The 14,891-nt window shown below is 39.1% G+C and overlaps 1 protein-coding gene across 4 annotated transcripts in view; it reads left to right on the top strand.

Annotated features, from left to right (window-relative positions):
- LOC126248882 (type-1 angiotensin II receptor-associated protein-like) overlaps window positions 1-14,891 on the top strand; it is a 72,848-nt gene that overhangs the window by 44,057 nt on the left and 13,900 nt on the right. For 2 of the 4 annotated variants that reach the window (XM_049950339.1, XM_049950338.1), the window contains exons 6-7: window positions 2,185-2,223; window positions 8,153-8,290. In XM_049950339.1, the coding sequence (XP_049806296.1) occupies window positions 2,185-2,223; window positions 8,153-8,290 (177 nt within the window). Of the gene's footprint in view, window positions 1-2,184; window positions 2,224-8,152; window positions 8,291-9,663; window positions 9,852-14,891 lie in introns of those variants that run through there. The other 2 variants (XM_049950341.1, XM_049950340.1) reach the window with 2 other exon arrangements.

The following is a 14,891-nucleotide window of genomic DNA, read 5'->3' as shown; positions in this document are numbered from 1 at the left end:
CCTGGACTCCATTAACCATTCCAGTTCTACAAAAGTAGGGGAAGCCACTAGGAGGATTTCTGGTAAAAGTAGCCGTTGACCAATAGTAGCACTGGCATGTCTCCAAATGACGCCCGGAGACATCGCTCAGACACTGGCCAAACATTTTGCAAAAGCTACTGCCAAGCAAGCCAGGATCTGGCATTTCATCATTACTATGCAGCTGTAGAGAGGGACAAGTTGGACTTCGGATCCAGAAAGTCACAGTATACCTCCTAATATTGTCAGATCTTTTGCCAGGCATAGTGCAGCAACAAGGGACTCAACAAGTTGTTGAAAGTTCCCTGCAGACATTTTGAGCCATGCTTCTTCGGTAGCTGTCCATTATTGTGAAATTGTTGCCAGTGCAGAATGTTGTGCATGAACTGACCTCTTATGTTCCATAAATGTTAGATGGGAATAATGTCGGGCGATCTGGGTGTCCATATCATTCGCTACAATTGTCCAGAATGTTCTTCAAAACAATTGTAAGTAATTGTGGCCTGGTGACATGGCGCATTGGCATCCTCAAAAATTCCATTGTTGAATGGCTGCAAAGAGTCACAAAGTAGCCAGTCATAACAATTTCCAGTCAATAATCGGTTCAGTTGGACCAGAGGATCTAGTCCATTTCATTCCGTGTAAACACAGCCCACACCATTATGGAGGCACCGCCAGCTTGCACAGTGCCTTTTTGATAACTGAGATCCATGGCTTCATGGGGTCTGCACCACACTCGAACCATACCATCAGCTCTTACCAACTGATATTGAAACTCGTCTGACCAGATCATGGTTTCCCAGTCATCTAGAGTCCAATTGATGTGGTCATGAACCCACTGGCCATGAATGCAGGAGAGGCACTGCAGGCAACGTCGTGCTGTTAGCAAAGGCACTTGTGTTGATCGTCAACTGTGATAGCCTGTTAACACCAAATTTTGTGGCACTATCCTAATGGATGTTTGTTGTATGTCTCACATTGATTTCTGTTGTTATTTCATGCAGTATTTCTTGTCTGTAAATACTGACAGCTCTGTGCCAACACCACTGCTCTTGGACATTAAGTGAAGACAGTTGGCCACTGTGTTGTCCATGGTGAGAGGTAATGGTTGAAATTTGCTATTCCCAGCACACTCATGACATTGCGGATCTCAAAATATTGAATTCCTTAACGATTTCCGAAATGGAATGTCCCGTGTGTTTAGCTCCAACTACCATTCCACATTCAAAGTCTGTTGTTCACATTGTGTTGCCATAGTCACATTTGAAACCTTTTCACATGACTCACCTGAGTACAAATGACAGCTCAACCCATGCTCTGCTGTTTTATACCTCATGTATGCAATACTGCCACCATCTGTAATGTGGATTTTGCTATCCCGTGACTTTTGTCACCTCAGTATACGTATTAGGCAGTGAAATTATTATTTTGATCAACAGTTGCATAACTATCTTCAAAATGATGTAAATGGTAAACTCTGTTTCATGTAAGGATATTTTGGCCGTACACCTGTGTCCCTGGGAAAGCCTGCTAAGATTTTTCTAAAAATTTTAATTTTCTGATTAAGATATTTCATTAACTAAAATGTTGTTCTAGAAAAAAATATATCTTTTTGGAAACAGGAAAATTAGGACTATGGGACAACAGCATTGAATTTTTAAAAGGAATACATTTTGAGATTATTATTCTGAAAACTGACTATTCTGAATAAAGATAGCTTTGTAATTATAAAGTTTTCAGGAAAAATGAGATCTTCTTTAGAAGCACAAGAATAGCGACTTTCAAATAATGTCCTAAAATAGAGGATCATTAACTGTTGAATTTTGAAGAGCATATAGTTTTAGTGAATAGTTGACTGAATATTTCATTAAAGAAAATGGAGCTATATAAATTACTTAGACTGTAATTATTGGCTGCCTCTAAATTATACACTCAATAATGTTTTGGAAATGTTTTAGAGGTTATATACAAATGGTATATTTATTGCATTCAGGAAATAGCAGAAAATAATAGTATATTTATTGGGAGTGCATTATAACAAGTGGATCTATTCCACCTTGCTACACTTCAGTGTGCTGATAAGCTTAAGGATTTGTCAGTGAATTCTAGTAAGAATTTAGAAATCTGGTTTTGAAATGAAATTAATACATTTATCTTTCATTGCAGTCTCTTTTAAAAGAAATTTCCATCATCATATGATATGGGGTCAGTTACTCTTTTATTATTTTTCTAGTAATTATCTTTAGTGTATCATAGTTAATGTACTTCGCTATTCATTATAATGTTCTCTGCATGCTGTTTCTGATGTACACTTGTAGCATTAATATATTTATTCATAACCCCCCACCCCTGTTCTCTCTCTCTCTCTCTCTCTCTCTCTCTCTCTCTCTCTCTCTCTCTCTCTCACACACACACACACACACACACGCTGTGTTGCTTCCTTGAAGAGTTCTTTTTAAAGATAGCTATACATATAACTTCACATAAGTTCTGATACTGTAATCGAAGAACTTTCATTGCAATTATAACATTAATTGCCTTCTTCCACTTAAATGGAAGGACTGTTTCCTCGAGAACAGAGTGCAGAAATCCTTAGTAATAAGAATAAAATCGAAGTCTGGCTGACGAGTTCAAAATACGTAACATGTTGTATTTTTGTTATTTACTTTTGTAAATGAACTTCCAAATCTATTAAATGTCAGTTTCAAAGCTGTAATTATTACTCTCATATTTGTGGTAAACGCACAAGTCCAGGATCGTACTACTTCCAGACAAAAATGCTAGTTTATTTTGGTCCATTTTGTGAATAAAACTGTCTAAATTATTTAATAAGGATCTTTATTTATAACATAATTTCAGCTACTGCTATCACCCAGATCCCAACTTAAAACTTGTAAAACAAGGGTCAGTATCAAAAAAACATAAGATTAATTGGGATGTCTGAGTCAACACCTCAATTTATTTGTATTTATGCATGTCAGAAGTATGTCAAATATATAGAATGAAATATAAACATGAGAACATAACAATCATAGTTATGTATACATATATTACAAAAAATTAAAAAGAGAAAGGAATTGACCAAATCTACACGCAGATAACATTTCTCCAGAACTGATCTACACTTAGGGTATTGTCACTGCCAGACAATAAATCTTGTTATGGACATGAAAGTGGGCAGAGATGACATTGGCACATATGGCTGACTGTTCTTGGTCACACTTGCACTTGATGTCCTCTGATGTGAAGCCCCACGAGTTGAGCAGTGACTTAGTCCTGTCGACACTAGTTTTTATTCAGTTTAGGGACCTCCAAACCCCCCAGTTCTCATTGTAACCAGCCAGAAATGTCCACATGTGTCCATATAGTCTTGGTGCTTGGGTTTCCACAATGAAAGTATTTCCTTATCTCAAGGTACTTCCAAAGTCTTTCCTTATCTCAAGGTACTTCCAAAGGCTTTCCTTATCTCAAGGTACTTCCAAAGGCTTTCCTTATCTCAAGGTACTTCCAAAGGCTTTCCTTATCTCAAGGTACTTCCAAAGGCTTTCCTTATCTCAAGGTACTTCCAAAGGCTTTCCTTATCTCAAGGTACTTCCAAAGGCTTTCCTTATCTCAAGGTACTTCCAAAGGCTTTCCTTATCTCAAGGTACTTCCAAAGGCTTTCCTTATCTCAAGGTACTTCCAAAGGCTTTCCTTATCTCAAGGTACTTCCAAAGGCTTTCCTTATCTCAAGGTACTTCCAAAGGCTTTCCTTATCTCAAGGTACTTCCAAAGGCTTTCCTTATCTCAAGGTACTTCCAAAGGCTTTCCTTATCTCAAGGTACTTCCAAAGGCTTTGATGTCTAGAGGAAACTTTCCCTTTATTTCTGCCTAGGCTGAGACTGTTGAAGGCCAAACAGTTGGTGAGCTTCAATGTTCTCAACCTTCAGTTGCATTTGACCATGAGCAGCTTCACAGTGAATGCTTGCAGGTGCAATGTCAGCAAGACAGTGTATCTTTTAGACAGGGGTGGGTTTTAGGCACCCGGTGATTAATTTGCGAACTTGGATCAAGGCAGGGCCCACAGTCTTGACATGGGTTGTCCTTTACCACACAGGGGATGCATATTTTGCACCAAAGTTGCAAAACAGCCAATGCAGTGGTTCTAACCTCCTGTGGTTTTGCACCTCAGGATGTTATTTCTGGCCCTGAATTTCGACATAGGTTTTATTGATGTGAAATACGAAACCACAATATTATACAAACATGTTTCTATGTCTACTTTGCCTTCTGAAATAGCATATTATATTGGATTTATATGATCTGATGATGCCAAAAGTATTTAACAAGTAACTGCACAAACATAAGGCAAGAAAATGGCAATTCTAAGAAGTTGAGAAATAAATCTAGATGACTTTCTATAATTTATCATATTGTTAAAGTTCAGGGATTGAAATCACTGCTACATAGGAATTACCGTTGTACATATGTGCCAATTTTTTTATGGCACAAGTAACAACTTCCATTTGTGTATGTGCGTGGGCACGAGCGCACTGTTGTCATTGTCATTAGTCATTAAAGGAGCATTCGGAAGTTCTTTGAGAACAGACCCTATTAATGATAGACTTTGAATTGTTCCACAGCCATGGTCAGCTCCGCAGAACATATGGTGCTGTAGGTTGTTATTTTTTGTTGTTGCTGTTACTGTTGCTGTTGTTGCTGCTGCTGCTGCTGTTGTTGTTGTTTACAAAGTATATGACCTTAGTCTATGTCCTGTTTTTGATATTTTGATATCTACAATTTAACAGTGCTGTATTTTGTGTTCGTGAATTTTGTATTATGTAGACTCTTTTACTAGAGGGAGCTTAAAACCTCTGTAATGCAGAGTTTAGTTTGATTTTTTCCCCCATAAATATAAAGTATCTCTTTCAAAATTGCTTTTGGTGTGATCAGTTTTACCAGTTTTCATTTACTTTTGGCCTCATACAACTGATATTAATTTGTTTCGCATATGTAGACAAGGGAGCAGAGGTAATAAACCAACAGCACTGCACTCTGTTAAAACAGATGTAATTATAAAGTGAATTTTTTAGACTTATTGAAATGAATAATATGCTTCCTAAATAATTTGGAGTGAGATTTGATGTACTTTCAGAGACTGGCTCATAAAAATGCTTTTGTAAGAGAGCGATAATGCAATTCTTATTTTAGCTTTTACTTTGTAATATTGTATTCACGTTTTAGCACTTCTAAGGACAGACTGTTTACAGTTTCACATTTTGTGTGCACACAAGTTTCCTTTATAAAAGTTTGTTAAATCATGTGTAAGAAAACTGATATTTGCTTCTTTATATTAATAAGTATGTGGTTATTATTTATTTAGTAACGTAGCATTGTGCCTAATAAAATTCACGTGATAACTAGTTTGCAGAGTTTGTCATAATTTGAACGATCTGGTGGAAACTTTGAGTAAATAAGTTTCCTCTGAAGAGCTTACTGGAATCTTGCCAAGTAAGAGTACGATGGAGCTTTCATATCAGAAATTTTGATGAAACCACATCTGACTATTAATCCATACAGAGATGGTTTAACAATTAGATAAGGACATTTGATGTACCCTCAGTCTTAGAAAGCTTCACCTGTCTGTGTTGAAGAAACAAAAGTTGGTAGGTGTGACCAACATGAGGGAACAGAGAGATATTTGTACCAAAGTAAATAGCAGAAGAGGCCAAATACAGCTAGGGAACTATGGGAGTAACCACTCCCCTAGCAAATGAAATGATAGGTTCCTTAAGCTGTGTTGGGGCATGGGTCCTTGTTAACTATGGTGGGACCCCCCCCCCCCCCCCCCCCGCCGTAATATCTGATGGGACCCCCCCGCGCCGCCCCCTCCCCCCTCGTCTTAGTAAAGACTAAAATTTGAATATTTCTGTTAATAAAACAATCTGCTTTTTCAGACTTTAAAGACCTAATTAAAATAAAGTCAGATAATAGAAAAATTTAACCATTCAAAATATTAAGGCAACTTTATCAAATAAGAGTCAAACAATGAAAGATAATAAATGGGTTGGTTTTAATTCTTTATGCAGAATTTTTCAGTGATCATTGGTAAAAAAAATTTGCATAGAAATGCTGCTCAAATTTTATAATGTGATTACATTCAATCTTTGCTACATGGTAGTGACAACGGGGCTATAAAGATAAAAGATGAGCAAGGAATAATAGCCAGTGACGTGTTGCAAAAAGGTACGGCCAAACTTTCAGGAAACATTCCTCACACACAAAGAAAGAAAATGTTATGCGGACATGTGTCCGGAAACACTTACTTTCCATGTTAGAGCTCATTTTATTACATCTCTTCAAATCACATTAATCATGGAATGGAAACACACGGCAACGGAACGTATCAGTGTGACTTCAAACACTTTGTTACAGGAAATGTTCAAAATGTCTTCCGTTAGCGAGGATACATGCATCCACCCTCCGTCGCATGGAATCCCTGATGCGCTGATGCAGCCATGGAGAATGGCATATTGTATCACAGCCGTCCACAATACAAGCACTAAGAGTCTCTACATTTGGTACCAGGGTTACGTAGACAAGAGCTTTCAAATGCCCCCATAAATGAGTCAGGAGGGTTGAGGTCAGGAGAGCATGGAGGCCATGGAATTGGTCCGCCTCTACCAATCCATCGGTCACCGAATCTGTTGTTGAGAAGCGTACGAACACTTCAACTGAAATGTGCAGGAGCTCCATTGCGCATGAACCACATGTTGTGTCTTACTTGTGAAGGCACATGTTCTAGCAGCAGAGGTAGAGTATCCCGTATGAAATCATGATAACGTGCTCCATTGAGCGTAGGTGGACGAAACTAAAATGAGCTCTAACATGGAAATTAAGCGTTTCCGGACACGTGTCCACATAACATCTTTTCTTTATTTGTGTGTGAGGAATGTTTCCTGAAAGTTTGGCCATACCTTTTTGTAACACCCTGTGTGTGTGTGTGTGTGTGTGTGTGTGTGTGTGGTTTAACAGGAAAAGATATGAACATATTTGTTCAGAATTAAATATTACTAAACTAGAAAAAGTAGTATCAAACAGTGGAGGGCGTATGTGTTGAATGGTAACCACACTAATAACTAAAACAATAAATCAGTATTAACCAACAGAGAAACTGTCCTTGGAAATACCTAAGAAGAAATGACAATATCAGTTGTGAATAGATAAAATAGGCAAAAGACCCTAGCTGTGGTGGTTGTGGCTGATTAAATTTATTTACTTCTTTTCCTTGTGTTGGTTTGTGGGTATATGTAATTGAAGAGTGCATCAACTTGTTCAGTTTTATAAGCAGTGCGCGTGAAGCTCTGAAATTGTATTTTAATTTAATTATCAAATTTTAAAAGTTGCCACTGTGTGTTTTTCAGTTGTTTAGTGTTCTCAAAATTGAGAAAGGGCTGAACCTGTTTTTTTTTTTTTTTTTTTTTTTTTTACTTGTGTATTAGTGAGTAAATACTGTTCTGTTATAAATTATCTTCATACCTCTTAGAACAGATTGTAGACGTTGTCATCACTATGTTTTTTCTGGGTGTGATGTAAAAAATATGAAAGGTATTCTGGGTTGTTTACATTCTTTTAACAACTCATTACTATGATCTAATTTTACAGTTTAAAATTTTATAGCAATAATTTGGGCTCAAAGAGCAATAAATGAATATGCTCAGTGCGCAATCTTTAAGCAATCTTTAAGCAAACTTGCTCGTTCTCCTTCCTAATCTGAAAAAGATTGCAATTGTTATCTAAAGAAAGTAAAGAATAATTCTTAATGTCCATGTACATTAGCATGCAAAGAATAAACTTGTATGTGACTGTCACTACCAGTACTGCTAAATTTATTCCTGCACAGGTTTTCACATTAGAAGATATGCTGCACAGTCAGTTTCATAAACTTTTGTGATTCATAATGTGTCAAATATTTAGTTTCTGACTGTGTAATATTGCTTCCTGCCTTCAGTAATGAGACAATAAGTGTTTTTAATGGCCTAATGTGTAATGTTCCAACAAATATCTTAATACTTGTTAATTCCCTGATATATTAAGTTTTGAACATGGTTGAAAATATTCGGTTGTGTATTTACATGCCATTGTATTATTTCAGCTTCAGGTGAAAAGTTTAGCAGTGGAATGGCAGTGTTAAATCTTCTGGTCAGACCTGTCACAGCCATTGCTTTGTACCGTCTTCATGGGGATAGGTCAGGAAATACAAATGCATTCCCTGGAATTGGTGGTATATTTGGTAATCATTAATTACTAATCCCTGACACAATTTTCAAATTTAGTTAATTGATACAAAATTTCTGCACAAGCTATATGTGATTTTGGAAGCTTATTATGCATTTTTCTGCTTTTGCATTTCTGTTAATGCAACACACCTATATAATTTGTTCTATCTACAAATTTCTATGGTGTGCTGAATGATGAAGTAGCACTGCTCCTACAATCACAGATTATTACCCTACTGGGCATTAAAATTGCTACACCAAGAAGAAATGCAGATGATAAACGGGTATTCATTGGACAAATATATTATATTAGGACTGACATGTGATAACATTTTGACGGAATTTGGGTGCATAGATCTTGAGAAATCGGTACCCAGAACAACCACCTCTGGCCGTAATAACAGCCTTGATACGCCTGGGCATTGAGTCAAAAAGAGCTTGGATGGCATGGACAGGTACAGCTGCCCATGCAGCTTCAACATGATACCACAGTTCATCAAGAGTAGTGACTGGCGTATTGTCACAAGCCAGTTGCTCGGCCACCATTGACCAGACGTTTTCAATTGGTGAGAGATCTGGAGAATGTGCTGCCCAGGGCAGCAGTCTAATATTTTCTGTATCCAGAAAGGCCCATACAGGACCTGCAACATGCGGTCATGCATTATCCTGCTGAAATGGAGGGTTTCACAGGGATCAAATGAAGGGTAGAGCCACGGGTCGTAACACATCTGAAATGAAATGTAATGTAACATCCACTGTTCAAAGTGCCGTCAATGCGAATAAGAGATGACAGAGACGAGTAACCAATGGCACCTCATACCATCACGCCGGGTGATAACGCCAGTATGGCGATGAGGAATACACGCTTCCAGTGTGCGTACACCGCAATGTCACCAAACATGGATGCGACCATCATGATTCTGTAAACAGAACCTAGATTCATCCAAAAAAATGACATTTTGCCATTCGTGCACCCAGGTTTGTTGTTGAGTACACCATCGCAGGCGCTCCTGTCTGTGATGCAGCGTCAAGGGTAACCGCAGCCATGGTCTCCAAGCTGATAGTCCATGCTGCTGCAAACGTCGTCAAACTGTTCATGCAGATGGTAGTTGTCTTGCAAACGTCCCCATCTGTTGACTCGGGGATAGAGACGTGGATGCACGATCCGTTACAGCTTGTCATCTTGACTGCTAGTGATACGAGGCCGTTGGAATCCAGCACGACGTTCTGTATTACCCTCCTGAACCCACCGATTCCATATTCTGCTAACAGTCATTGGATCTCGACCAATGCGAGCAGCATTGTCGCGATACGATAAACCGCAATCACGATAGGCTACAATGTGACCGTGTCGGTTGTGTATTTACATGCCATTGTATTATTTCAGCTTCAGGTGAAAAGTTTAGCAGTGGAATGGCTGTGTTAAATCTTCTGGTCAGACCTGTCACAGCCATTACTTTGTACCGTCTTCATTGGGATAGGTCAGGAAATGCAAATGCGTTTCCTGGAATTGGCGGAAACGTGATGCATTTCTCCTCTTTACACAAGGCATCACGATGACATTTCACCAGGCAACGCCGGTCAACTGCTGTTTGTGTATGAGAAATGGGTTGGAAACTTTCCTCATGTCAGCACGTTGTAGGTGTCGCCACCTTCGCCACCCTTGTGTGAATGCTCTGAAAAGCTAATCATTTGCATATCACAGCATCTTCTCCCTGTCGGTTAAATTTCACGTCTGTAGCATGTCATCTTTGTGGTGTAGCAATTTTAATGGCCAGTAGTGTAAATTTTAAACTGTTTAGTCTGCATTAAAACAATTAGTATTACTCTTCCACCCGCACGGCATTGGACCTAGTTAGACAATGTTGCAATTCATAAGGTTTAGCACCAATAAAAGTGCAAGGAAAATAAAAAGTGGGTGTAAGTGTTATTTACGTAGTGTTTTCTATGCTTTAACACATAGAGTTCTTTTAATATTTTATGGATTACGATACAGACCATCAAAATAGGCTAGATTTATTGTTTGTTAATGGTACTGTTGTCATATTGTAACTTCACTAATTTTAAGAATGGGTGTGAAAGTCTGGATCTTGAGTGTTCACTTGCCTAAAGTGATGAAATACTTTCAATAGGTGGTGCCCCACAGGTTGTACGCACTGACAGAAAAGCATATTGTACCACAGTCAGTTGCTGTGAAAAGCTTCTGTCTTAGGTACCAGAGCTATCACAAGTAAAAACAACCCCAGGAAGTTTTAAAACCACAGTACTTGTGTGGATACACATGTGATGTTCAGCCAAACACTAATAACATTGTGGGAGCTGTTGCCACCAGAGTGACGTGTGCACAGTCCAAGTTGGTTTTTATTCCCTGGAGCAGACCCAGTTGGTAGTTGCTTTATGCCTTGGATTTAATTATTTGTCTTTGGTTGTAATATTTTGCATTTCTTTTGACAATGCGTGCCTAAGATTGGTAATAAGGTTTAGAGAAATCCTGACGTGTGGTAATTATTTGGATACAACATATGAGTGGTGATCATGCAACCAACCAGAGATACACAAATGGGTATGCAGAGCTAAGCAATACTGTTGAGTCAAGGGGCAAAACATGCATGCGCACACAGTGAGAGTTAGCAGCTATCGGAGAAGTTGGGTTGCAGTTGGCAGTTGAGGAACAGGAGAATTCTGCAGTGAGCCGAAGTCCAGCAGTTAGCAGCAGATGTGCAGCAACAAATGAATCCCAAACGAAGGTGCAGACATCACAGTTAACGCTGAACAAACCGGAACTTTGGTTTACAATGCTTAAGCTGGCATTTGAACAGAATGAGATAAGATGAATGCATGAGGTTTGCAGTGTCAGTAAAAGCATCAGACACCAGGGCAGCTGCCATAGGTGCAGATATCATACTTAATCCACTGGTAAAACAGCGGTATACATGCTTGGAAATATTGTTGATCAGCAGAATGTGTAAACCACTAGGTAAAAATATACAACAGGTACTGAAGATAGAACACACTCTCCAAATATTGGTAGTACTTACAAGGAATCATTGCAGAAGCAGTTACCATATGCTATACGGAGACACATGTGGCTAGCGTAGTTGCAAGGTGCAGTCAGGGCAGCAGTAGTGTCTGGTGAGAGACGATGTTTAGATGCTGATAACACTGGCAGACCAAATTTATGCAAAATTGGACAGTACACATAGAGCAAACGTGACAATGGTGAGATGGTTGCACACAGCAAGAAACTGCAGCAATACGGAAGGGCCAGCACGTGGATATTACTAAACAAATGCACAAGCTTAACAGCAATATGATGCACTACAGAGGCAAGTGTCAGTAGTATTGCAAAACTAGAAAAACTTACCTGGCCAAGAAACAATTAAGAGCTGCCCAAAACAGCCAACAGGAACAGATTTGTTGGTATCACCGGTGGTTTGGCAACAGAGCAACAAGATTCACAAAACCTTGTGCACACTCTCCATCTCTAATGACCTCGTTGTCGACGGGACGTTAAACGCTAACCACCACCACCGCCACTTGTGCACACTCATATGACAGCAGTAGGCATGGCAGGCCACAAAAAGAACACTGCTGTTTGCTTGTTTATATTCATAAGTATGTGATTACTATTCCTTTATTAATGTAGCATTGTGCCTAATAAAATTCACATAACTAGTTTGCTGAGTTTGTCATAGTTTGAACAACCTGGCGAAAACTTTGAGTAAATAAGTTTCCTCTGAAGAGGTTACTGGAATCTCAGCAGGTAAGATTATGATGGAGAAAATGTGAAATTGAGATATTAAGGGTTCCAGCAGAGTTACTGATCGACCTTTGTGCTAGCAGAGGTCGTAGTGGTTGCCAATTTCCTGTGTCAGATAGGAATAGAGGTACACATCAGCACCACACAAATTAGGAAAGAGGAGAATTCATCACAGGTATGCTAAGACAGAAAAAAGTTGGACCATGACACACACACACACACACACACACACACACACACACACACACACACACACACACACACACAGTTGTGTGGTAACTGACGAAAGTGGCAACAACATGGCGCATATGCCAATGGTGTTGCACAACACAGTGCTCCAACAAAGGTTAGCCCCAGACCATTTCATAGTATCAAAGGCAGAATTTGAGTGTTTGTGTAAGGTGAGCATGCTATGTAGATCTGATAGCCGCCGAGTGTCGCCACTGCACATGGTAAAAAAAGATGGCAACTGGAAGCTCTATGTGACTACCAGGTGTTAAACACCGGTACAGTGCCTGACCACTACCTGATACTCATCATCAAGGATGTCACCAGAGTTCTGGCAGGAGTGACAATAATTAGCATAATTGACTACAAGAAAAGCATACTATTAGATGAAAGTAACTGAGAAGGATATACCAAAGACAGCAGTAACAAAACCCTTTGGTTTGTTTGAGTGTGTGCAAATGCCATTCAGCTTGAAGAACACAGCACAGCACAGACACGGCATGGCAGTGGTTTATTAATGAGCTGCTAAAGGGACTGCAAAGTTGTTTTGTATATTTGGACAATATACTGGTGTTCTCAAAGTCAGAGGAGTTGCATGAAGAGCACCTCAGGGCCATTTTTGAGAACATCAATAAATATGGAATGGTAATCAGTAAGGCAAAAAGCATGTTCTGGCAACAGCAGGTGACATTCGTTGGTGACAAACGGTCAGCAGCTGGGATGTGCCCCTTGAAGGATAAAATAGCCATAATTGAAGAGATACTTTGATCAACTGACTACCACAAACTTGGAAGGTTTTTAGGAGCACGAAACTGCAATCGACATCTGCCAAGGGTGGCCAGTGCGCAGGTGCTGTTAGCAGGATTAATGGTAAAGAACATGAGTGGCCAGCAGTCACTGCATTAGACACGAGAAATGCAGAAGACATTCGATCAAGTGAAGGCAAACCTAAAAAGATAATTCTGTTGGTTCACCCAGGACCATAAGTGCTGTTAGCTATAGTGTATGCATGAATTTAGTTACAGTTGCTACTTGTAATATACAGTGTGTTCCATTTATCGGATGACTGCCTACCTGGGATACTGCAGGCCAGCCATGCCTGAAGGCCATACACACATACTTTGTCGAGCTGTGTTATTAGAGCAGTGAAACGGGCATCACAAGTGTAACAGGGAAGTTTGCGAATGCAACCATGGCAAGAGCGAATTATTCAATTCTGTAACAAATGTTTGTTTATGATACATTTGTGTGTAGAGAGTCCGCCATACTGTTCGGAGATTGTTTGAACAGAAATTTCGAGGTGTTAGAGTTCAGAGTTGTGACGGAGTTCACAAATTAGTGAATAAATTTTGTGAAGCGAGAAGTGTTAAAGACTAGAAGCATAGAAGATGACGTATGGTGCTCACAGAAGCTCATCGCGATGACACTGCATACCTGAAAAGTCTTAGACATCTTTTGCAGCAAACACAAATATTGTGCACCTCTGTACAAAGAAGTGCTAAGCTGCTTGGTCTAAGGCCTTATGAAGTAGAAGTAGTACAATAACTTCGACCTGGTGATCCTGCACACAGGGTTAAGTGTTGCGAATGGGTTTTTTAAAAAAGTGTGTGAAGGTGAAATGGATCCTTACCTCATTCTGTTGTCAGATGAGGCTTGGTTCCCATTACACAGGTATGTTAATTCCCAAAACTGTCAACATTGGAGCGCAGGTAGACCTGTTGTGCTTCATGAGGAACCATGTCATGATCAAAAAATAGGGATGTGATGTGCAGTTAGTGGTGACAGAATAATAGGCCCAATTCTTTTTGATGACACAGTTACAAGTGAAAGATGTGTAAAAAACATTTTGCAGTCATTTTTAATGAACTAAATGAAAGAGAATGAAGCTTCACATTTCTTCAACAGGATTCAGCAAGGGTTCATATGACCAATGTTTCTTTGCATGCAATTAATGATGTGTTCAATGAAAGAATGATTAGTAACAATATCTGGACCACGAGAAGTCCCGATTTAACTCCATGTGATTATTTGTGGGGTGCACTGAAGGACGAAGTGTACACAACAAATCCTCACACGACAGAGGAACTCGAGGATAATATCCGTGAATCAATTAATTCAGTATCTTGGACATAATTACATCATGTGATAATTTCTTGAGTAGATGTCAGAAATGTGTGGAAAATAATGGCAGGTAATTGCATGACATTGGCGAGTACAAAATTTATTTGCTTAAATTTTAAATGTATTCATGTTGTACCGCAGCAGTAAATGGGCAACGGAGCTCTCATTGCCCAGTATCCATTGCACTGCACAGACGGTCACCAGATAAATGGAACACCCTGTATAATAACGAAAAATGTAAATGAGCATATTTAGTATCTAATATCCCGAAACAGCATCGAGTTATTTGTCAAACTTCAAAATACAAATGAAAAAAATTTTCTCAAATCGAAAATTCACAATTTTTGTTTCCATTGTTAAATATTAGCAATATTAATTAGTTCTGCAATGAGAGACTGAATAATTTATCAGTATATTAACAATATGCCATCCGGCGACACCACAGTGGTGCCGTGCACGAAACAGCAGTCAACAGCCAGTGACACAACAGTGGTGTCGTGTACATA

Source organism: Schistocerca nitens, chromosome 3 (assembly GCF_023898315.1).
Source record: "Schistocerca nitens isolate TAMUIC-IGC-003100 chromosome 3, iqSchNite1.1, whole genome shotgun sequence".
NCBI classification, from domain to species: Eukaryota; Metazoa; Arthropoda; class Insecta; order Orthoptera; family Acrididae; genus Schistocerca; species Schistocerca nitens.
The sequence above is the reverse complement of the archived record's forward strand: the minus strand, read 5'-3'. Positions and strand labels throughout refer to the sequence as shown.